The 24,548-nt window shown below is 35.5% G+C and overlaps 1 protein-coding gene across 9 annotated transcripts in view; it reads left to right on the top strand.

The window, feature by feature from the left end:
- Positions 1-24,548, top strand: part of LOC111517713 (maternal protein pumilio) — a 402,140-nt gene that overhangs the window by 124,529 nt on the left and 253,063 nt on the right. For all 9 annotated transcript variants that reach the window (XM_074175054.1, XM_074175059.1, XM_074175057.1 and 6 more), the window contains one exon: positions 8,834-8,951. In XM_074175054.1, the coding sequence (XP_074031155.1) occupies positions 8,834-8,951 (118 nt within the window). The remainder of the gene's footprint in view (positions 1-8,833; positions 8,952-24,548) is intronic.

A 24,548-nucleotide genomic window follows, 5' to 3' on the forward strand; every position in this document is an offset into this window, starting at 1 on the left:
GGTTTTTCCATTGTGTTTCGGGGAAGTTTTTTTCAATATTTTCTTTCACGCACTCGGTTTCGTTTTGCCAAGGACTTGATAAAATTCCTAACGGATTTTATAATTCCAATAGTATCTGTATCTGTAGAGTAGGGATGGTGAGAATAGGCCCACAGCACTTAGGCCACATGTGACCCATTGTACATTCTCCCAAGGAGTTGTCCTCCTAGGTCTTCGTCGATCCTGTCCTTTCCAGGAAGGTGGACAGGTCATTGGTCACATCTCCTTTATATCGGCAGGTGTAGGCCAAGACTCGCCGAACACACACTCTCTTATTGACGATAAAACCGGACATTCATATGCCTGACAGTTTCATCTTTCTGTTCACACATACTGCATAGAGGTGTGTCCACTAGCCCCATATTATGGAGCTGTTTTTTTAGTTGACAGTGGCCAGTCAGAAATCCTACTGTTTGGCGAAAGTTTTTCCTGGTCATCGCTAGATATTTCTTCAGCGCTAGCTTCCCAGGGTCGCCCAGGATGAGCCTGGCAAGATTGCAGTCTTTGATTCCATCCCATCTCTTTAGGAATTCAGCATGGGTGTAACGTTTGGCTAAAGAGTCGGCAATGCGATTACCTTTACTCCTGTCGTGCCCTTTAATCCACCTCAGGATAATGTTATTATTATCTACCGAGACTTTGGCTAAATCTTGGTGGCACTCTAGTACTAACCCTGAGGTAACAGGTTGTCTGTTCTAGGCTAATAGAGCTTTTCTGCTATCAGTGCAGATTTTTATTTCTTTGCCAGAAATTCCTTTCCTGGTTTTTTCTTTAGTGGCAATTGAGAACCACGTTTGAACCACGGTGGTATTTTTTCCCATTCCCCACTTAATCCTTGGGCTCAATGATCTGGAGTACACTCCACATCCTGAGCCTTTTATATATTACGGAGTATATTACTGAAAGTTCAACAGGGATCTTGGAATGGTTGTCATGAAAAGATGGTGGTGGTGGAAACGCAATGAGCCCATGTGGCCCACTTAGAAGAAGTTGACAAGTCAGACGGCTATTCATTTGTAAACAAATTGGTTTCAAGATAATAAATTGGTTTCGAAATAGTGTTATTCAAGTCGTCCATGCGGTCCGAATCCCAAAAAAGAACGGGCTCCTATACAAGTCGGTGAAAACTATTAGTTTTCGAGTAACCTTCGAAACAGTGGCCGATTATTTTCTACGAAAACTTTCTTGACCTTGACTGTGCACTCGGCGATCACTTTCTATAGGCATCCGCGTAATAAATTGTTAGTGCGACACCCGAGCAACGAATTCATAATAAACGCTTCAATTCGGAACGTACAGCGCATTGCAATCGCGTACAGATAAGTCTTAGTTGAGGTAGGTCGGGCAATGTTTTAATATTATTTCGTTTATTATCTTATCTTGTGACGTATATAACTTTCTAACGTGAGCATCCTAGCGAATTTACGCGGTCGAGGATAGTTGTTATATTTGAAGCTATTTCGTATTGTTCAAAAATAGAACGGATTCGTTGCTGAGATTCGGCCGCCGAAGTTTTGACGAATGGGTTTGTTTCCGTTGGTTTCGACGTACCTACCTTCCCGGTGAATTTATTCTTCGTTCATCGAAGTTAGCGTCCTTTTTCTCCTGCACGAAAGAATGACACATTATCGTTGGAAATTAATTTACTGCAGTATGTATTTTTTGTTTAAAATGTGTCATCGGTGAATCATCAAGATGAATACACCTCTGAAGAAGCCAGTCATTCGTTATGGCGAAACGTTAGGATGCAGTTCGGCCTTCAAACCCGAATAAAGATAGTAACACTGAATATATTTCTGCCGCGAAAGCCGTAACCAATTAATTTTTTGTCTTTTTTCACATTACTCACTGTGAGTAAAGAAATACTGATTACCAACTTGTAGTCACTGAATATATTACACTCATAATCTACATTATACTCGGTTTCCTGAAAGTAAAAAATAATAAATCAATTATAAATACAAAAAACTTCGAAAAAGCTTCAACATTGAAATTACTTTATTTCACTTTTGTTCGATCTAGGTTGGAATATGCATTTGTTGTGTGGAGTCCCTACTATCAAGTTCATATAAATCAACTAGAAGCCCTACACAGGCGCTTCCTAAAATATATGTCTTATAAATTCGAAGGCACGTATCCTACTGTAGGAATGCCACAATTTTTGTAGTTTCGAGGTGAGGCGTAAATATTATTAATTTCTTTTTTCATTCAAGGTCATAAACAATATCATTGCCAGACGGGTGTGAAGTTATCCACATCCGCAAAGTACACTGAGAAAAAAATATCGCATTATTATTTTTTCCTTTACCGACTCTGCACTCCTACCATTTTTCAATATGATACGCTTATTGACTAAATTAGTAAAAAAACAGAACCGTCCTAGTTTATTAAACTGTCTGAAGGGGTGAAAATAGGGTGTAAATATTTTAAAAAAACGTAACATGAAAAATCGACTTTGTACACCTACAAAATTGAAATATGTTATTCCTGATGATCTACCCGACAGAAAAAACTTCACGTCATAGTTTTCCAGGCCGTCTGAGGGGGTGAAAATGGGGTGGAAAGTTGAAAAAATCATATATTTGATAATTGACTTTGTACACCTACAAGATTAAGATATGTCATTCTTGACACCCGATTTGACGAGAAAAACTCAACGTTATAGTTTTCCAGGCCGTCTGAGGGGGTGAAAATGGGGTGGAAATTGGAAAAAATCTTATATTTAAAAATTGTCTTTATACATCTATGAGATTGAGATATGTTATTGCTGACACCCGATTTGACGAGAAAAACTTCACGTTATAGTTTTCCAGGCCGTCTGAGGGGGTGGAAATGGGGTGGAATCTTGAAAAAATCATATATTGAAAAATCGACTTTGTACACCTACAAGATTAAGGTATGTTATTCTTGACACCCGGTTTGACGAGAAAAACTTCACGTTATAGTTTTCCAGGCCGTCTGAGGGGGTGAAAATGGGGTGGAATCTTGAAAAAATTATATATTTAAAAATTGACTTTGTACACCTACAAGATTGAGGTATGTTATTCCTGATACCCGATTTGACGAAAAAAACTTCACGTTATAGTTTTCCAGGCCGTCTGAGGGGGTGGAAATGGGGTGGAATCTTGAAAAAATCATATATTTAAAAATTGACTTTGTACACCTACAAGATTAAAGTATGTTATTCTTGACACCCGGTTTGACGAGAAAAACTTCACGTTATAGTTTTCCAGGCCGTCTGAGGGGGTGAAAATGGGGTGGAATCTTGAAAAAATTATATATTTAAAAATTGACTTTGTACACCTACAAGATTGAGGTATGTTATTCCTGATACCCGATTTGACGAAAAAAACTTCACGTCATAGTTTTCCAGGCCGTCTGAGGGGGTGGAAATGGGGTGGAATCTTGAAAAAATCATATATTAAAAAATTGACTTTGTACACCTACAAGATTAAAGTATGTTATTCTTGACACCCGGTTTGACGAGAAAAACTTCACGTTATAGTTTTCCAGGCCGTCTGAGGGGGTGAAAATGGGGTGGAATCTTGAAAAAATTATATATTTAAAAATTGACTTTGTACACCTACAAGATTGAGGTATGTTATTCCTGATACCCGATTTGACGAGAAAAACTTCACGTTATAGTTTTCCAGGCCGTCTGAGGGGGTGGAAATGGGGTGGAATCTTGAAAAAATCATATATTTAAAAATTGACTTTGTACACCTACAAGATTAAAGTATGTTATTCTTGACACCCGGTTTGACGAGAAAAACTTCACGTTATAGTTTTCCAGGCCGTCTGAGGGGGTGAAAATGGGGTGGAATCTTGAAAAAATTATATATTCAAAAATTGACTTTGTACACCTACAAGATTGAGGTATGTTATTCCTGATACCCGATTTGACGAGAAAAACTTCACGTTATAGTTTTCCAGGCCGTCTGAGGGGGTGGAAATGGGGTGGAATCTTGAAAAAATCATAAATTAAAAAATTGACTTTGTACACCTACAAGATTAAACTATGTTATTCTTGACACCCGGTTTGACGAGAAAAACTTCACGTTATAGTTTTCCAGGCCGTCTGAGGGGGTGAAAATGGGGTGGAATCTTGAAAAAATCATATATTGAAAAATTGACTTTGTACACCTACAAGATTAAGGTATGTTATTCTTGACATCCGGTTTGACGAGAAAAACTTCACGTTATAGTTTTCCAGGCCGTCTGAGGGGGTGAAAATGGGGTGGAATCTTGAAAAAATTATATATTCAAAAATTGACTTTGTACACCTACAAGATTGAGGTATGTTATTCCTGATACCCGATTTGATTCCACCCCATTTCCACCCCCTCAGACGGCCTGGAAAACTATAACGTGAAGTTTTTCTCGTCAAATCGGGTATCAGGAATAACATACCTCAATCTTGTAGGTGTACAAAGTCAATTTTTGAATATATAATTTTTTCAAGATTCCACCCCATTTCCACCCCCTCAGACGGCCTGGAAAACTATAACGTGAAGTTTTTCTCGTCAAATCGGGTATCAGGAATAACATACCTCAATCTTGTAGGTGTACAAAGTCAATTTTTAAATATATAATTTTTTCAAAATTCCACCCCATTTTCACCCCCTCAGACGGCCTGGAAAACTATGACGTGAAGTTTTTTCTGTCAGGTAGATCATCAGGAATAACATATTTCAATTTCGTAAGTGTACAAAGTCGATTTTTCATGTTACGTTTTTTTTAAATATTTACACCCTATTTTCACCCCTTCAGACAGTTTAATAAACTAGGACGGTTCTGTTTTTTTACTAATTTAGTCAATAAGCGTATCATATTGAAAAATGGTAGGAGTGCAGAGTCGGTAAAGGAAAAAATAATAATGCGATATTTTTTTCTCAGTGTACGTTGTGGATGTGGATAACTTCACACCCGTCATTGCCAGCTCTCAATTGTTACATATGTTGAATTTTTGGGTTCCTAGACGGTCATCTAGGAATAATGTCACATTTTATCTTAACACTCCGCGTACAAATAAAATGAAAAAGTCTCCAATTTATACAATGTGCGATTCCTCTATTTCTGTTAGTCATGTCCTAGATAAATTCAACTGCCAGATTATACAAATCAAAAGACATTTCTTAGCTAACTGACAGTTCTGTTTTTAATTTTTTTATATAAATTCACAAATTATATTATGTAAGTACATATTTGTAAATGCCACTGTTTTCTCCCTATGGGATGGGTTCATCCTGTAGAATAGTGTATGAAATGAATAAATGCAAAACGTTAACAGAGTGCTAAATAACATTTTGCGATTTTTTTATGATATGTCACAGCAGGTATAGGCGGATTTATAATCTTCACCAGTTCCACCATATTTTTGTCCGTCAATTTTTCAAAAATAATTTTATTTGGCCAGAAAATAAAGCACAATTTTTTATTGATTTATTTGTTCTCATCTTACAAACATCTACCATTATTGATCGTTCAATCACACTACCATTATTGATCGTTCAATTACACTACCATTATTGATCGTTTAATTACAATTCTCAAAATAATTTTGATGACAAGGTCCAAAGTGAGCCCACCGCAACCGGCAAGGGTTTATTGTGGCTAATTGATGATGACAAGGTACTCTAAAGTATAATGATCGTTTTTCTAACGCACACCAACTCACAAAGTGCCATATTTGAGTTGGTAGCTTGCAGGTGTGCTTCTCAAGTGTAAGCGTTTGTCGCTATGTAGGTAGGTATGAGCTATGTAGGTATGTTGTACCGGTCTAGTAGCGTAGGGTATTCTTTGGGGTAGAAGAGGCACACTCAAAAACTAGTTAGCATATAATCTAGACATTCTATAATCGAAAAGCAAATTGAAAGGTCATTGAGATCTTGCCCAGTCTATAAACCAGCACAGTATGCACAAATTCTGAGAGACTCGATGAATAACCTCTATTTTTCAATGTGGAATAATTGAGCTATAGTGACTTTTTTGATTTTTAGGAATTTACTTCTCGAGTGGAGAGCAATTTTACAATTGACACAGATGGTCACAAATTTCACTTTGCTGACATGAACATCTTGAGGGTTACTAAAAACAACCCGATTAGTTTCCAATACAAGACGTCGTACAAAACTATTAGCCTAAAAACAAGACTATCCAGACAAAAATTGATAAAATCAGTACCGATTAAACTTACTGTCCCAAACGAGCTTACCAGAAACCTTGTGGAATCCCACAGAGTATAAGACAAGATTTGATCAAACTAGTCTGAGAAAACCTTATTCCTCAGGTCCTTCGTTGCTTTTATGAAAGCTTATAATGACAAGTGTAATCATTTTGAAAATTTTCTCCAAGGTTCAATATCATTTATGCCAGTATTGAAATTGTAAACTTTAATTTCCCAAAGTGCAATTCAAAATCTAGAAAAAATAATATTCGAGCTGTAATAATAGGGGAGCCCAAGCGGGGATTTCGGGGTTTAATAAAGCGCGCCAAATTAATATACAGGGGGATACCTTGTACCCGGTTAAGTACCTCCACCAAATATGAGCCCCATATATAAGGCCGCCTGTGAGGGATAAAGGATCAGATTAGTAAAAAAAAATATTGATCATCAGAAATTCTTGAGCGCGTCAGATTAAGGTAGGGTGAGTTAATTACCTGCTAAAAAGTGTATATTCCAGTAATCTGACAATTTGAGAGTGACGTAAAGAAAGGGGAAGGCAGCATAGCTAATTTTTTTCATTTTGAAGGAAATAATTCAAGGATAACGAAAAATATATAATCTGACGATTTCCGCAAGCCGAAATAACAAAAATTCGTCGATAAAATTTAATGCGTACAACTGTGTGATACCTATATTTCTCTCTGCGAGTTTCAATTCCTCTATTCTCTATTCACTTTTTCTCTATATATTACTCTCTCGCTCCGTTCCCACTTTGAATTCTGTTACCATGACGCCATCACAGCTGATCACAGAGACTCGTTCGTGATGAAGATGATGAGTAATTAATCAATTAATTGATGGATGTAGCCGTTACTACGTGGTAGGAAATCATAATGAAAAAAAGGGAAATTGAACTTCCTATGTTTTTTACCACTTTTATTTATAACTACATTACTGCAGTTTCGTCCTATAAGGACATTTTCAAACTTATACAATATATAAGAACATTTTTAAACTTATACAATATATAAGTTTGAAAATGTCCTTATAGAACGATACTGCAGTAACGTTAGTTACAAATAAAAGTGGTAAAAACGTAGAAAGTTTCATTTCTTTTTTCTTCATTAATTAATCAATTGATTATAAAAAATAAATTTTTTGTGCGTTTTTTTTTAATTATTTTCTTATGAATACAAGTATTCTACTTGAAAAACATACACTTATTTATTTGCATGTTATTTTCTGAGCTTTTCAATTAATTGAGTTCAATGAATTGAAAAAATTTTTAAAAAAATATTGTTTTTGTCAGATTAAGCGAATCCCTCTAGATAATCGTTAGATTATGAGACAGCACATCTAAAACATAGAGATGAACCATAAATATCTTAATCTGACGCGCTTGAGTATTTCAAAGTGGCGAATTTTTTTTGCACATTATAATAATGGCCGCGAGTTTGCGTCAGATCGAAATCGTCAGATTATAGAATGAGAACTTTTTTTGGTTGCACTTAACACCCCCTTAGAAAATCTGACGCGCTCGAATAAATTTTTTTTCTTTTCACTCTTATCCCTCACGTATAACCACCACCCACAGCATGCAAACGATCAGATCAACATACCAACATTATTAAAAATACATAGGACATTGATGCTATCAATATCTGACGCGCTCGAGTATGTCCATGCAGTATTTTTTTACATATTTAAAAATCTATAGCCGCTTCCCCCACCGATGAAAAGGTATATATTATATAACATTTTTTTCTTCTTATCATCTAAGCTTTGCAACCTAATATATAATATATCTGAATGACTCTCGATTAAATCCCCATTTCGCATCGTGAGCTCCCCTGCTATAAAACTTATTTGTGAAAAAAAATTAACGTTTCTTGTTTATCCATATAAAAAACTGAAGATTTTGATAATAGCAACCATGCTGTAACGTATCAATAAGTACTTTTTTGTTCTTTGTAATTTTTAGTATAATGAATTTCATGTGACTTCATTTTAACATTATTCTAACACATATTTTCCCATCATCCATTTTGAAAATTTTGTTTTGTTTTGTTACTGAACCGCAAGAGTGGAAACAAGAAATAGGCATAATAGAAAAAATATGGATTAATCAAAAATATAAAAAGGCGCAAATCTGAAAATAAAAAAAAAATAATTACTTCTTGTTGTCGAAAAAATTTGGAAGGGGTCAGATAGTAATATCAAAGTATAGTTTTCAAGAAAGAAAATAAAAAATAACAATTTCATAAAAAAATAGTTCAAAGCAGGCTAAATATGGGGTTCAAATAAGTATAAAACTTCAATATTTCCTGAAAACATTCCTTTTTGAGTTGTGCCTTTTTAATTCTGAATGTGCGATATTTAAACCATCCAAATCTTAATTTTAATTTTCTAATTAACTTATCGACCAAGTTTGGACGCTTGCTCTTTCTGAAATATCCTCACGTCCCAAGTAACATTTTCTCATCTGTATTTTTCAACGCAAACAGTTTGTGACAAACTTTCACCACCACCCACGAACACACAGATGGAATGACCGATTTTATGATTTCATTTTCTTCCGCTCCAACCTATATCTCTGAGAATCATAAAATATTTACCTTTCTGTTTCAGATTGCTCCGGCAGCAAAAAAGCTGTGGGGTCTCGAATCGAAGGACGCTTCCAGCAAATTGGTCCTGAATCATTTGAACCACGAAGGCGTTTGGAGAGATCCTACATGGGCGGCACCTGGTGAGTCATCATTTATTTAGCGCTATTCTGTACGTAAGCTTTTTTAACGTACTCTTTGTAAGTCGTCGACGAATATGGAAAGAACCCATAACCCGAACGCTTTCTCGTTCGATTGTCGAGTAGACAGGGCCGGGCTTGATTGTGTGTTTATGGAGATAATGGGTTTGATTGACAGGGAAAGTTGAGTTTTAATATTTTCATCAACAGCTGGCATTTACATCTGATATATACCGAGTGGGCTAGCGAAAACGTACCGCCAAGGAAATAATTACTGTATATTTTGAAAAAAATACCTTTGTAAGGCTCTATATTCAATTTTTTTGTGGGATTCGTAATGATTATAACATACTCTGTGTGCAAGAATGTCAATGCGTAAATTGATAACTAATTTGAAACCTCTGGCGTGAAATAAATCTATTGAAAACTATAGCAAAAACTGAGGTCATCATTTTCCTGAAGGATTCAAGAATCCTACATTGTAGATGAACAAATAAAACATGTTTTCATGAAGTAAATTTTCATAGTTGATTATGTTTGTAGCAAGTGATTTACAATCAGGACTGGGGGTCATACACATTGGACAACTAAACATTTTGAAATATATCATAACTACAGTAATATTCTAACAATATCTAGCACAAACTAAAAATAAAAAAGAAATCGGTTATAAAAACTTGAATAACCAGTTCAGGATACGAAAGTATGTTCTAAATATTAATTGTCAGAGTAGAAGCAGTATTTCAGAAGATATTTTTATTGTTTTTTTATACATTGACTGAGAATTCTGCAGGAAGACAATTACACAAATTATAGACAACATTCTTTTTCAGATTTGGTCAGACGAATCGATTGTTTGGAAGGTATTAGCATTCTACATGTACATTTGACTCTCTGATCATGGAATTCGGCTTTTTGTGAATTTCAACTGAAACTGAAAATATGTATAATGTCGGCAATGACATTATTTTAGAATTAATGTAAAGGCGTTGGCAAAAATATTCATAATGAATAGAGTAATAATTTGTATAATCTCCTTTTCAAATCCTTAAATATTTGCAGCGCCTGTAGAATTTTCCCAGAAAACGGCACCGTAGCTTATAGAAGAGTGGAAGAAAGAGGTTCTTTTTCAAATGTGAGGCCTATTTATTTTTGTCATTTGCCGTGAAATAAAAATAGTTCATCATTATTTATTTTTCAACTAGTATATCTTTCAAGTCAAGTTACCAAAGTTATTCCCAATAATTTTACATTATCCACAAAGCACACATAGTACGCACAAATAATTGCAAATTTTGTGTTTAACTGTGTTTAATTTTAATTTGTTTCTTATAAACCAACTTTCTAACATATTATTCACTTCATCAGATTAGCGCTGTCGTTCCCTGAGATAATAAGCGAGGTATCGCCAGCAAACTGATTTGTAAGTTTTACGATGCATACAAACTTGAAGTCGTCTCCACAATTTATTATCACCTTCAGATGTTAAAACGGTAAAACCATCAATTAGTACATGTTTCTAACCTATATAGGTTAATCATCAGCTAATTATTTAAAAATTCTACAATAAAAGAACAACATAACAGTAGTTAATACAATGAAGTATAAAATACTTACAAGGAGAAGAACATGTTTATAAAGGAGAAAAGAAAAATCACATGTTACCAATGAATAATTGGTCACAATGACATGTTAATAGTAATGAAAATTTTATATTTGGTAATACGAAGGAAGTTTATAACATTCTAGCTATAAATGACTGAAGTATGGGAGGCTTAGAACCTTTATACCCACTAAATACCATCAAAAAGGACACATGAAAAAGAATTCTAATGAAAGATATCCTAACTGAATTGGATGAGAAAGGAGAATCGGCTGTCAAAAATATATAAAGAAATGAATTCGAAATGACATGGAACAGTGACAAGAGACCTGCAAACACAGAACACAACAGAAGAAGGATCACCACATACATATCAACTCATGTTCTGAGCAAACAGAGTCCATACCATCTAAACATGCCAGCTTGTTACAATAATTTGTAAAAGTAATCCTATGAGTTGAACAGTGAGATCAGTAAGGTTGGTAGAACAATTGTACAGATCAGCGCCATCATGCGAGACATCTATTGCCCATAATAATTAATAAAATACGGGTTTATGGAAGATCAAGGCAGGGGGAATGTAGTTGATATTAAGGGATTTGAAAAATTTTTGGCAATCAAATTGTGTTTGACAGGCTAGACAAAATTCAAACTTTCGTTTACATATAATGAATATTAAATGACCCACATACTGATCCTCGGGGAATCCCATGTTCAACAGGTGTATATTCCAATATTGAATTACTGCAGTTTATTGTTTACTATCACCGGACTAAGTACATAGCGCATGTGAGTCTTCATAGTGAAAGAAACATTTTTTGTTATATTTTCATGAAATAATAATATTTATCATGTCATTTAATGCATCAAATTAAAAAAATAAGTAGTATAAAACAAGATATTACTTGATTGCTTACCCCATTTGAGACTTGGGGAAAGGTGAAAGTCACACGTTTGACAATATACCTTCTTGAATACCTCCTTCTCATAATAAAAGTCAAAGTCTGATCATTTTTTTCTGAACACTGAAACTGTATATCGCATAAATGCAATTAACAACAACCTGGACCATCCTGAGACCTTTTTTGTGAAATTACTAGGCAAATTTTGTTGAATTCTGCAACTTATACCTACTGTTGCAAAAATGTCTCATTTACTTTTTCCAAATATACGACTTTCATCAGACTAACTCATCTATCATACGAGAACTGTTCGGAAAGTAATGAAATGATGGTCTGGTAGAAAAATTTATATATAGGGTCTTTCATTAAACGCTTCCTACCTTCAAATTTAAATAAAACAAAGTGTGTGTGAAATATCAACGAAATTTTTTATTCGTTTGAAAGACTTATCGATGCCATTAGTGGAATATAAAATCATTCAAGTGTCCGCCACGGGTTCTCTGGGTGGAGAGCATCCGAAACGTCCAATTTTCCATGACTCTGGCGGATGAACCAGGCTGAATTTGACCGATGGCATGGGTTATTTTTCTCTTTGAAGACCTTATTCGCATACACCTGCGACTTAAGTAAACTCTACAAGAAAAAGTCTAATGGGGTCAAATCGCTCATGCAGAATATCCAATGTGGCATGAGCTTTATTGCACGTAGCGTCGTCCTGATGAAACCACATGTCGTTGGTATCCAGATCATCCAATTCAAACCAAAAGAAGTTGGTAATCATCGACCTATAGTGCTTGCCATTGACAATGATGGCCTGGCCAACGTCGTTCTCAAAGAAATACGGACCGATGACGCTCACTGCCAACCGAAAATCCACACCAAACAGTGACTTTTTCGGGGTGCATTGGACGCTCTTGAATCTCATGTGGATTGGTATCGCTCCATATTCGACTTTTTTGTTTGTTCACGTACCCATTCATTCAGAAATGAGTCTAATCGCTGAAGATGATTTTTCGATAAAAATTTGGGTTAATTGCCAACTGCTCCAAAGCCCATTCAGCGAACAAACTTCGTTGTCTATGTAGAAAGTTGTACGGGTGCAGACCCTAGTCATGACGCAAAATTTGCCAAGTTGTGGTATGTGAGCAACGCGAAATCGACTGCTTCGGATCATCCTGCACACTCTCACAGACAGCGGCGATTTTTCGGCAGATCTTGCGTTTCGTCGACGTACGGGTGTTGGTCGATTATTCACTGAACCAGTGGACTTGAATTTAACCACCACATTGTGAATAGTCTTCTCGGTAGGACGATTATGGCGACCGTAAAATAGGCAAAAGCACGCGGTACGTTGCCCGAACAGAACACTAATTTTGATTTAAAAAAATCATTATTTGTACGTGTTGTTGAATGCTACATCCGTCCATGGTGATTTGGCAAAACAGACTGAATAAATGACAATTTGACAGGTGTATCGTCAATAAGATGACCGTTATCACTTGTCAAGTTCCTGTTGGAAAACACTTTAGTTTTCCAAATAGTGTCCTTTATCAAAGTAATCCCCTTTGTTTCTAATTTGTTTCTTCCAGCGCTTTTTACGTTGAAACACGAAGGCTAATCCTCATTGTCCAAAATTCATAAAGTTTTTTCCTCAAGAACTGCAAAGACTTTGAAAAATGGCTAGAAGTCGCAAAAGGACAATTTTGCACTGTGCTATGCAGTACATCCACTTTCTATAGAAAGCTACGTTAAACTTTGCTATACCCATTTAAAAATATACTATAATATTTATTCAATAATAGAGAAAACCATCAATGGCTAATTGTAACGATAATTTTTCAATGAAGTAAGAAAGGAAGTAATTTCGTTGGATTTTTTTCTACGTTGGAGGTTTCAACACTGTGCACGGAAAATTGAAAATGACATGTTTGGATTCAATGATAAGCCTACTGGAAAGTGTTCGAACGACAAAACATACTGTATACAAACCTTTTAGCAATAACTCAACACTAAGCTAGCAAGTGTTTTATTTTCTCATCGAAAACAGTACTCGTGTTCCGCTATTTTATTTCGTCGGTGTCAAACGGTGATGTTTGTTTATCCGTTCTCGCGTATCCAGATTTACTGTTCGCAATTTTCCGTCGTGTTTCAGTCGAAATCACTTTGTTTAACTCTGCATCGCCGCCGCGGAATCTCACACTTTTCCGCAATAAATCAAATCGATAGTTGAAGAACGATCTCGCTCAAGTCGGCAAGATGGACCTGCTATTTCCATTTGTTTCCACAGCCCGTATACGTGACTTTTACAACGAATTCCGGTCCGCATCTCTGCTCGTCTTTCTATTCGAGGTGAGTCTATGTTTCCGTATTCCCGTCAGATTTTGCGGAATCGGTTTTTTTGAAGTAGCTAGTGGTTTGGTGCTAGATCTCTTTCGGTGAGGGGGTGAGGGGGTGAGGTTAATTTTCTCGACAGATGAACTCTGAACAATTACGATTGAATATCGACGAATGTATAGAGGAGGCGAAAGATACTCTTGGGTAGAAAACAATATATTCTTGGCGATGATTTCAGATGAGGACTTTCTCAAAAACAAGCACTTACCCTACACCATGTATTTCTTTTCATCGACGTAAGCGCATTTGCGGCGCCGAGGCCAAAAGGAGAAAGAAAGCGAAGGAGGCAGGAGTGGCAGCAACTATAAGTGCACCCTCCTTCTCCCCCACTCCACCTCCAACTGCAAGGGCACTTCCTGCGGCGGACGCCAAGAGCTCCGTCTTGAATAAAGGCAAGGAACCGGCTGTCCCTGCAGGAACACCTCCACGGAGGGAACTCCAAGAAGGTTGAAGAAGCCGCGCAACGACAGTATTGTCGCTGCACCTTCCAACCTTCGCGGAGGCCGCCGTGAGATACTTCAAGGTTGACAAAGAGAGTATGTGTTCGGCGAGTCTTGGCCTACACCTGCCGATATAAAGGAGATGTCTCCCAGTGACCTGTCCACCTTCCTGGAAAGGACAGGATGGACGAAGACCTAGAAGGACAACTCCTCAGGAGGATGTACAATGGGTCATATGTGGCCTAAGTGCTGTGGGTCTACACTCACCCTCCCGACTCTACAGATACAGAAGTACACCTGGAAAGTTTTATATAGGAATAGTCTAAGAAAAAACTGCGTCAACAAAGCACGGATCGATATAAAACAATCAAAGGAGTACTCACTTACTCTGTTCATTTTGAGGAAAATAGGGCTCCACAGAGTGATGGAGCAATCAGTGTATATAGCGCCATTCAGTTGTTTGTGGAGTCGGAATCGAATTTAAAACCGAAATTACTTGCTACCTATAAAACAATTGGAAATATCAAAAATTTTGCATATAACCCTGTATATTTTTTAGGACAATTGTTGGTTTATAAAATTCTGTTTTCAACAATGTACCGCAAGTGACTATTTCTGTTCAAAATGGAGGCGTAGAAGTCACTTTCCCCAAATTGAATATAGCAAGCAGCACGACGAAAAAATTTTCGAACCAACTGTAGTGAGAAACAAAAGACGAAGTTTCATTAGTTTTTAAGGAAAAATTCAGTTATCGAAATTTTTCACCAATTCACGTATACGCCTCATTTTTTTCTGTAATTGATTCTTGATTTATTCAGAAAACTTAATTGGAAGTGATATTTTTCAAACCTCTACATTGAAGTGTACTTCTTTTACTACAAAAAATTTCAAAGATATACTGTGCGGTTGATTTTTCTGTGCCAGTGAAAAAATGAGTAGGTAGTTTAAATCACAGTGAGATAGGGCAGTTTTGAATCTTGAACTTTTTCCACTTTTAAAGTATAATGAACCTCGTACTTGCAACTTTAGTAGTAACTTAACGAGGTGATCTGAAAAGATTCCGACCTAACAAAAACGTTTTTTCAGGTAGTCACATTTTAACTCCACACACTTCTAGCGATGCTCCATTTCTGTAACCCGTCCAAATAATACTCGGCGTTTTTCCCTCCAAAATGATTGTTCTCGAAGGTGAATAATAGTAATAATAAAAGTTTTATATATGTCCTCCGAGCGCAATTTTTAGATGAGGTAACAAAAAGAAGTCATTGAAAATGTTCATTCGAACAAGTTTTTGGTCTAACGTGAGCAAACGCGGCACCTAACGTGCGGACAGCTTTCTCATGCTCACATGTTGATTTAATATGTGACAAACGCGTTCTTTCGACATGTTCGTTACCTCTGCTATCTCGCTCATTTCAATTCGGCGGTCGCCTAGCACCATTTGGTCAACTTTGGCTATGTTTTCGTCTGTATTTGCAGTTCTTGGACGTCCCGAACGTTCATCATTTCCTAAGATCTTACGACCACGTTTAAATTCAGCTGCCAAAAATTTCACTATGGTGAATGATGGTGTAGAATCCTCATACACAGGATCCACCAACTCATCTTTGATTTGCGTAGGCGTATCACCTTTCAAAAACAAATATTTAATGACAGCTCGATACTCGATTTTGTCCATTTTCATAAAAATATGTAAACTTATTCAAACGACTATTACATAACGACTGCGCGTCCAAAATGGCTGAAACTTTGATGAGAAACTGTCAACAGAACAACATTTTCTATCATTCATTTACTAGTACTCAATTAATCAATATTTATTTCCATTTTTTTGACATGGCTACATGTATTGGAATTGTCAATTGGCAAGTAAATTAGTATATTGAAATAAAATAAAAATTTACATAAAAAAAGAGAAATAGAAAGGTTAAAATACACCTACACTGAAATTTACATCACACATAGTTAATCACATATGCTATAAAAACATTTTTCCATTGTAAAGTTCTTTAACTCATGTTTGAATGAAGACAATTTATTTATACACTTCAATTCTTCTGGGAGATTGTTGAATATTTTGAGGCCAAAGTGATCAAGAGCACATGAATTTATTTTTCTTTTTGTAAAATTCACATGAAAATGTTGCATTTTTCTTGTTTCATAACCATGAATATCCGAATTGCGAATAAAAGTGTTCTTATTTATAAAAACATGGACACTCGTTTCTAAAATGAAGAGGCATGGAAGCGTCAGAACACGAAATGTTTTGAAAATAGCTCTACACGATTCTCTGTTAGAAATTCTAGCGATACATCTCAAAATTCGTTTTCGGGCAATGAAAATATCTTTCGCACCTGGTGCATTGCTCCATAAGCAAATGCCATATCTGAGTCTCGATTCAAATTGGGCACAATAAACATTTACCATCTGTTTCACTTCTAGAACATATCGTAAATCAATAAAGAGATATTTTAAAGAATTCAGTTTGGAAGATAATTGTTGGCAATGGAATTTACAAGAGAGATCTTCATCCAGAGATACTCCCAAAAACATAACCTCTGCATGTGTATTTTGAATTGTAATTTCACCAATTTTGACTTCAATATCATAAATATGTCTTTGGCGACAGTGAAATCTTAACATCTGAGTTTTTTGAATGTTGAAAAATAGGTTCTTACTATTGAAAAAAGATGAAACTGCATGGATTGTTCCAATATATTTTGTTCGTAGGGATTCATTATCCATAGAGGACATAAACAATGAAAAGTCGTCTGCATACGCAGTATAATCAGCAGTACCAATTATCGCATCAAGATCATTCACATACAAAATGAATAGAATTGGACCCAAGATCTTATGCTATCTTCATCTTAACGTCGGAAACTTTTCAAACCACCTCGTGATGTTAACGTTTGAAAAATATTACTTCCTACTAGCTTTTCGAGATAAACGAAATTAAAATGGCAATAAACAAAATAAAAGGTACATGATTTGGTGAATATTTTTTATTTTTGTTAAAAAATCGTAAAATTCGATGGTGTAGAAAACTCAAACGATATGCTTTCAAACCGAGTTTGCATAGCAAGTTAAATTTCACCAATACAGTTTATCTGTTCCAACTATGGAACAATTCATTAAGCGGTGACGGGTTTTATTTTCTTAAAACATTTTTCGTACCATGTCTACTTTCTGTATTTGCCTAGAGCCTAGACTACCTACTTATTCCGAGAATTTTTTTTGTCTTCAAACTCGTCTAGCAATTAAATTTTGATAAAATGCCTAATACCTGTTGATCGCCGTTTAATCGAGTCATCTCGAAAAACAACAACCATGAGAGTAATAACGAAAGTTTTAATTGCTGTATAATACCGACGGAATGATATAACGACTTGAAAACGGAAATGTAGCTTTGTATATCTGTAGATAGGTCAAACGACTTGCTATGGCTGCTATAAATATTATTTTCGTTTCCATGACTGAGACGCAGGGTATAATCCGTATAAGGAGAGTGAACTATCTTAGATCATAGAAGTAGTTTTGTAAATAGAAAGATCATTTCCACATTTGCAGACCACCTTTTAACAGGACATGAATTCAATCATGAATACGACATGTTACATTTAGAAGTGAAGAGTTTGAAACTCAATCTTCTAGAATGTTCAGAAATCAATAGATTTAGGAATTCGGGTAATTTACCGAATGCGATCAATTAGAACTGAATAACTCGCCGTCACTAAATATTTTTTCAAAAGTGGAAACTAGGACATGAGCGCAGGTAATTTAATTCATTACAAACGTAAGTAAAAATCAGGTACTTGAAATGTAGGTACTCCACATTGTAAAATAAGGTATATTCAGCATTGAATATATATAATTTAGTTAGTAAAGACACGCCTGAAGATGTCATTGTATAGCGAAACACGTGTTGCGTTTTTGTACTACTGTTTGGTGAAAATTTCACAATAAAGGGTTTTTTGAATACCGTGGTTATGGATTTTCATCAAGTATCGGCCAAATCAATCATATAATTTGAACTATTTTTGTAAAGGCCAAAAATATTTTGTCCTCTCCAACTACCTTATTATGCTTTTCATTTCAATATTGTGTGAACATTGTCACAGATTCACTATGAAAATGGTTGCAGGATTTATTATTGCGGATATTCAAAATTTTAAAAAAGATCACGAAAACCAGAAACAATTTCGCTTTCCAAAATTATTGTGCCAATGTTTATAGTTTCAATTGAGAGGTGAAAATACGTCTGTAAACGAGTTTCACTTTAGTAAAAAATAAATTTCAGGCAATATGAATGGAAAAAAAATTGATACTTGGAGGATAGTTGAATGAACAATATTGATCTTTAAAAAGTAATCGTCACAATGTTCTTCTCAAACATGCTTTTCATAATTAACAATGTTTCCAAGTTGAAGATTCACATGAAAACCTTGATAAATAAAAAAACTGTATTGATCGACAAATACAAACAGCCTTGCTGTTGAAGTGGACTGTATTTGTATCGTTATTTCTGTACTCCTATCGCTACCACTCGAATCTGTGCTGGTTCTGGTAATTGAAAATGCTGTTGCATATATATTTGATGAATGTATATTTTACGGAGTTACAAAAACCAACATTTCTAACTGTCGTTGTTTGACAATCTCTCTCTTCTTTTGTCATCATGACAGTTGTCATAAAACTTGACAGGGGCGTATCATATAAGAAATTCCACAATTCAACAATGACGGTAAAAAGTTGAAAACGACAATGAACCATTAACATTTTTTTTTCAAATATACCAATTGCTTTGTTTTCTTACTGAAATCATATGAAATGGCACTAGTGAACTCTCCGTTTTTAATCTGTCTGTTTTAAAATCTGTTTTTCTGTTAATCAGCTGTCGCCCCCATACGAACGACAACTCTCAGAAGTTGAGAAACTTCTGATTCCTAACACGGTTGCAGAATCATCCCAGCTTCAACCAGATAAATTCTCTCGGGAAAAATATCTGGTCGACGTAGGAATCGAACTCACGACCTTCCGATCGTGAGTCGGACGCACTACCACCGCGACAAATTCCACAACTACATCTACAGAAAGTATTCACACAACCAATGATAGGTTATAAAATTTAAGTCACAACTGAATGTGAAAAGTCACCAGATTCAAGACTATTCCCTTTTCATCATCCCTTCTGATTTCATAATCTGTCCTTCACTAAAAATAGTTGTGTGCTGCCGGACATACGGTATGTAATGAAGATAATGGCCCTATATAGGTCAGCTCAGCTGTTCTCGCAACATGTGCACCACCGCCCGGCACAAGCCCACTTTGTTTATTATCGACGTAGGCGGCGGATTATGGGACAAAGTAGACCTTTCCTTCGGGGAATAAGCTTGTTACGCGTTCTTCTAGGTAGTTATGAACAGAGGCCACGACGCACGTTGTTATTCTCGAGCAACTATAATTACGGCGAAATTCAATTATGTATGATGCTACAGGGGAAGTACAGTTTTCTGAGAAAATTATCTCTGTCCCTTCCTTGAAATACATATCGCGTGAAAATCAGCCCTGGGTAATATGTTCGTCTCTGAACCCTCCTATTCGCAATACTGAACAAGATTTTTTCATAAATTCTCTTTTGAATGTTGCTCTCCACAACTTATACAGTTGTGGAATTTAAAAAGTTTCCATGAAAATCAATTGTGAAATGCAAAGACGATATTTAATTGATGGTGTCCCTTATGCTTTCATTACAACTCAGATGAACTAACTTTCATCTATTTATCAAGAAACTCATAAAAGCATTTGAGAAGATAAATAATGAGGTATTTTTTCAACGATGGCTACCAAAACAAATGTTTTACAGCGATAAAACTCTTCACAGAAACGATAAAACTGATAGCCATGAAATTAACATCTTGGTGTCATTATTCTTGAAACATACTTACGTTATTCTCAGGTCCTAGTTATGCATCATTCTCACAATTTCAATTGTTTTCTGTCACTGTCCTAATCAAGTTGAACCAATGGAAACCACTATTCAAATATGATTGTGACTGAATATTGAAACTTTACGAATACCACTCGATCTAAAAATGTTCTCAGATGAATGTCCATTTTTTGAAACTCGATCATCAGCCATCAACCAGTAATACGAGGGTGACCTGAAAAGTTTCCGACCTCAACATGAAGTTAGCAGCACTCGTAAATGAAAGCTAGTGAATGTCATTGTTCATCTGTTGACAATTACCAAAGTTTCAGCCATTTTGGACGTCCAGTTGTTATGTAATAGTCATATGAATGAGTTGATGTAAGTGTTTCTGTGAAACAAAATCTAGTATCAAGCTGTCATTAAATATTTGTTTTTGAAAGGCAATACACTTAAGCAAATCAAAGGCGAGTTGGATGCTGTGTATGGGGACTGTGCATCATCATTTACCACCGTGAAGTTTAGGACAGCTGAATTTAAACGTTGGAGCTTAGAAGACTATTACCGTTCGGAACATTCAAAAACTGCAACTACCGACGATAACATCGCCAAAGTTCACCAAATGATGCTAGACGACCGCCGAATGAAAGTGAAAGAGATAACAGAGGTTATGAACATGTCAAAAGAACGTGTTTGTCATATATTTAATCAACATTTAGGCATGAGAAAGCTGTCCGCGCTTTGGGTGCCGCGTTTGCTCACGTTAGACCAAAAACTTGTTCGAATGAATATTTTCAACGCTCTGTTGGCGTAGTTTAGACGCAATAATTCCTAGTTTTTGCGCCGATTACTGTAGATGAAACTTAGATACACCATTATACGTCCAAAACAAAAATACAATCCAAACAGTGGACTGCAGTGGAGGAAACACCTCCAAAAAACTGTTTTTTCGGTTGTGAAAGTCATGGCGACTGTTTTTGAGATAGTCATGGAATTATTTTAATCGACCAGCTTCAAAAAGAAGAAGACACATCTTGCGGAAAAACGGCGAAAATCCACTAATTACGGATGGAACTGCTTGACCACCCGCCTTACTCACCAGATCTAGCCCCAAGCGACTTTTTTTTGTTCCCTCATCTAAAAAGTGTGCTTAGAGGAAAGAGATTTTCATCAAATGAAGAGGCAAACACCTTCGTGAACAATTAGTTTGCAGAGAAAAACACCGAGTACTATTTGGACGGGTTTCAGAGATGGGAACATCGTTGAAAGAAGTGTGTAGTGTTGAAAGGAGACTATGTTGAAGAATTCAAGAGGTGTTATGTCTGTTAATCTGGAAGTCCATGAAATACATCCACCTCGACTTGTAGAATTTGGAACCTCTCTCCAAACATGGATTCAATATACATTATACTGAGTCAACATAGTTCTACAAGGATAGAGTTCGAGAAATGCAGCTTTAAGAAATGCTCATTATATACTCCAGTTGATCGACACAGTAAAAATCTTGGTTTCTTTCATATATGCAAATATAGGAATCTTCGTAAGCTGAATACCATTTCATTTTTGGGTGGAAGGGGGCTGCCTGGAACATTGTGATATGTGAACTCTGGAAATTAGTTTTCAAAAACAAAATATTTTAAAAGTGCCTCAGAAGACAATCTCAGTTTCAAAAAAACTTTGAAGTTCTACTTGAGGACGAATAATTCATACCAAATTGAAAGGGGTATTTTTTTAGTGAAGACAGCAATACATTTCGAAATAATCTCATTACATTTGTAGGTCATGCACCTACTAGAAGAGAAAACCCTCTGGAAACAGCTACTTTCATATTAACATTGAATTACACGAAAGAAAAAATACTTTCGAAAACAATAGTTCATTCTGAAAAATCATTACATTCTTCCTTTGGAAGATTTCCACGTGTTTTGTATAATATAAAGATGAAGGGGTAGAAAACCAAAACCTTTCTTGTCCAATTCTTATAACTTCCAGAAAAACTCTCCACAATTCCAATTTTCCAAGAATTCAACTATATTTTGAGTTTTTGTCCAATTTGTTCATTCTAAACAAAATTCTACAATATCTAGGTCAATCATTTCGGTGTACAAATGTTTTCCATTGTCTACTGTGTCGTTTACATTGTTCAATATTGTTGCTACACTGGAACTGCGACATGTCGCATCTGGAACAGTTCTCCTTTATGATATTTCGTTGTGAACCAACATGTGAAGCAAGAATTAAAAGAAAAAAGTGGAACGAGGGGAATACTTTTATGATGTTTGTGCACAGAAATCGGGACAGTCCAGTTTTTATGGGTCTCAGTTAAGTTGTTTTCAGATACAATGAAAGTGATATGAATGCTATGATATTACTTTCAGAGAATTTTCTTCCAGTGTGGGGATATAGTTCTAAGGATTATTTAGGTTTATATACGGTGTGTCTCAAATCGTTCTCTAAAAATGGAAAACTTTTTTCACCGATTTGTCACATTTTACTCTTCAAAGAAAATTTCTGCAGCATCACAAACCTAGAAAATTCACATGGAATTCAAAAACCATTCTTCATACAGGAGAACCAAAAAATAGTAGTCTATGCAGGAGTAAACTACCTTGAACATTTCAAATATACTAAAATTTCATCTGTGACATCGTTCACTAGAATAGGAATTCATAACTTCAAAAAGAAAAAAATTGGAGCTAAAATTGTTCCGGATGAAGGGAACATTTTTCATTATCGATTTGTCAGAGAAATGTTTTCTCTTTAGAAAAAGTTCTGCAACATGCCAGTTTTGTAAAACACACATCAAACTTGAAAGACAATGTTCCATCAAGCAGGAGAAACAAAAAAACAGCAATATGAGCAGGCTTAAACTTAGATAGCGAAAAATGTTAATCATAAAAGTTGTTGATAATTACGTTATTTACCAGAATTTGAATTTTTAACGGGGTAGGTCTCAAACTACTTTTATTTACTTCCACGTTTGATAACTTCAATTTTGAAAATAGCAAAATAGAAAATAGCAATATGTTTTATCTTGGATTAACGTGAACAACTCAGGTTGGTTAGTCTTTTTTATCTATTCGAATAAAAATCCAGAAAATTGTCTCAAAACTTAATGTTTATTAAGAGCTAGAAATCCTTGAACTCATATTCGATTAAACAATGTCAATATAAACAACTTTACTCTACATAGATTACTGTTTTTGGTTCTCCTGTATGAGAAAAGGTTTTTGAATTTGATATGTGTTAGATGATGTTTGAGAAATTTTCTGACAAATCGATAATAAAAAGTTTTTCATCCTACTTATAACTCTTTATATTTGAGTATAACAAAAACAAAATAGCAGACGTTGGTAGAACAAGTCTATACAAGATAGTGAAAAATATAGGATCGACATAATAATAATAATATTTACCTATTGATTTCTTTAGGGCATCCAAATATACATACATTATTTTAAAAATATATAAATAAAAGATATATAAATTACCAAAATGATGATATGATAAAAGAAAAAAAGGAAACGCAAGAAATGCTAGAAGGTATATGCCAGGTAAAAGGCGATGTTGTACTTGAGAGAAAAGAAAAAAAATATCATTTTACATTATATATAGATGAAACCTGAATGCTGATTAAAATTAGAACTATATACAGAAATTGGAATGACATTTTGGAAACAAACACGATAGTGACGAGAAATACTATTTAATTCCAAATCACGTACCCTAAAAAGCATTCAGCAAAATGATGCAATCGAATAAATATGATGACACCTCCTCTGAAAGTAGAAGGCATACAGTGGTAATACACGCTGGCTTGGAGCTGTTCACTCTGTCTCAACTTTTCAACGGGACAAGATAAAGAGGTCTTCGTTCATAGAAAAATCGGCAAATAAACGATAAGTATCACAGTTTCCATCCCACAAAAAAATTAAGAGCGTCATATCACGTCAATCCAACGGCCATCCTAAGAAAACATACGTCGGCTTGTTAACCGGTTTCGATAATTGACAAACTCGCAGCAAAATGAGAAACCTTGTCTTTTGACAGGATGGTTCGAGTGACAATTATTCAAACCAGTAGATGACGAGACGTGATTCTCGCTAGGTCACCTTTCATGACGCTTTTAGATTCTTGTGGGGATTCGTAAGTGGACCGAGTTATGAATACTTCTTTGCACGAAACCAATATGGAACTGCCTATTACTCATGAACCATTGTCAAAAATAAATCAATGTTGAATAGAGAATTGAAATATCTATCTAATGAGTTATCACAACACTTCCATTTTCCTATGTAAGGAGGTACCTTTTTTACGTAAATTGTGTCCGAT

Source organism: Leptinotarsa decemlineata, unplaced genomic scaffold (assembly GCF_025532065.1).
Source record: "Leptinotarsa decemlineata unplaced genomic scaffold, Ldec_3_MD MMD2_tig00000882_RagTag_RagTag, whole genome shotgun sequence".
NCBI lineage: Eukaryota > Metazoa > Arthropoda > Insecta > Coleoptera > Chrysomelidae > Leptinotarsa > Leptinotarsa decemlineata.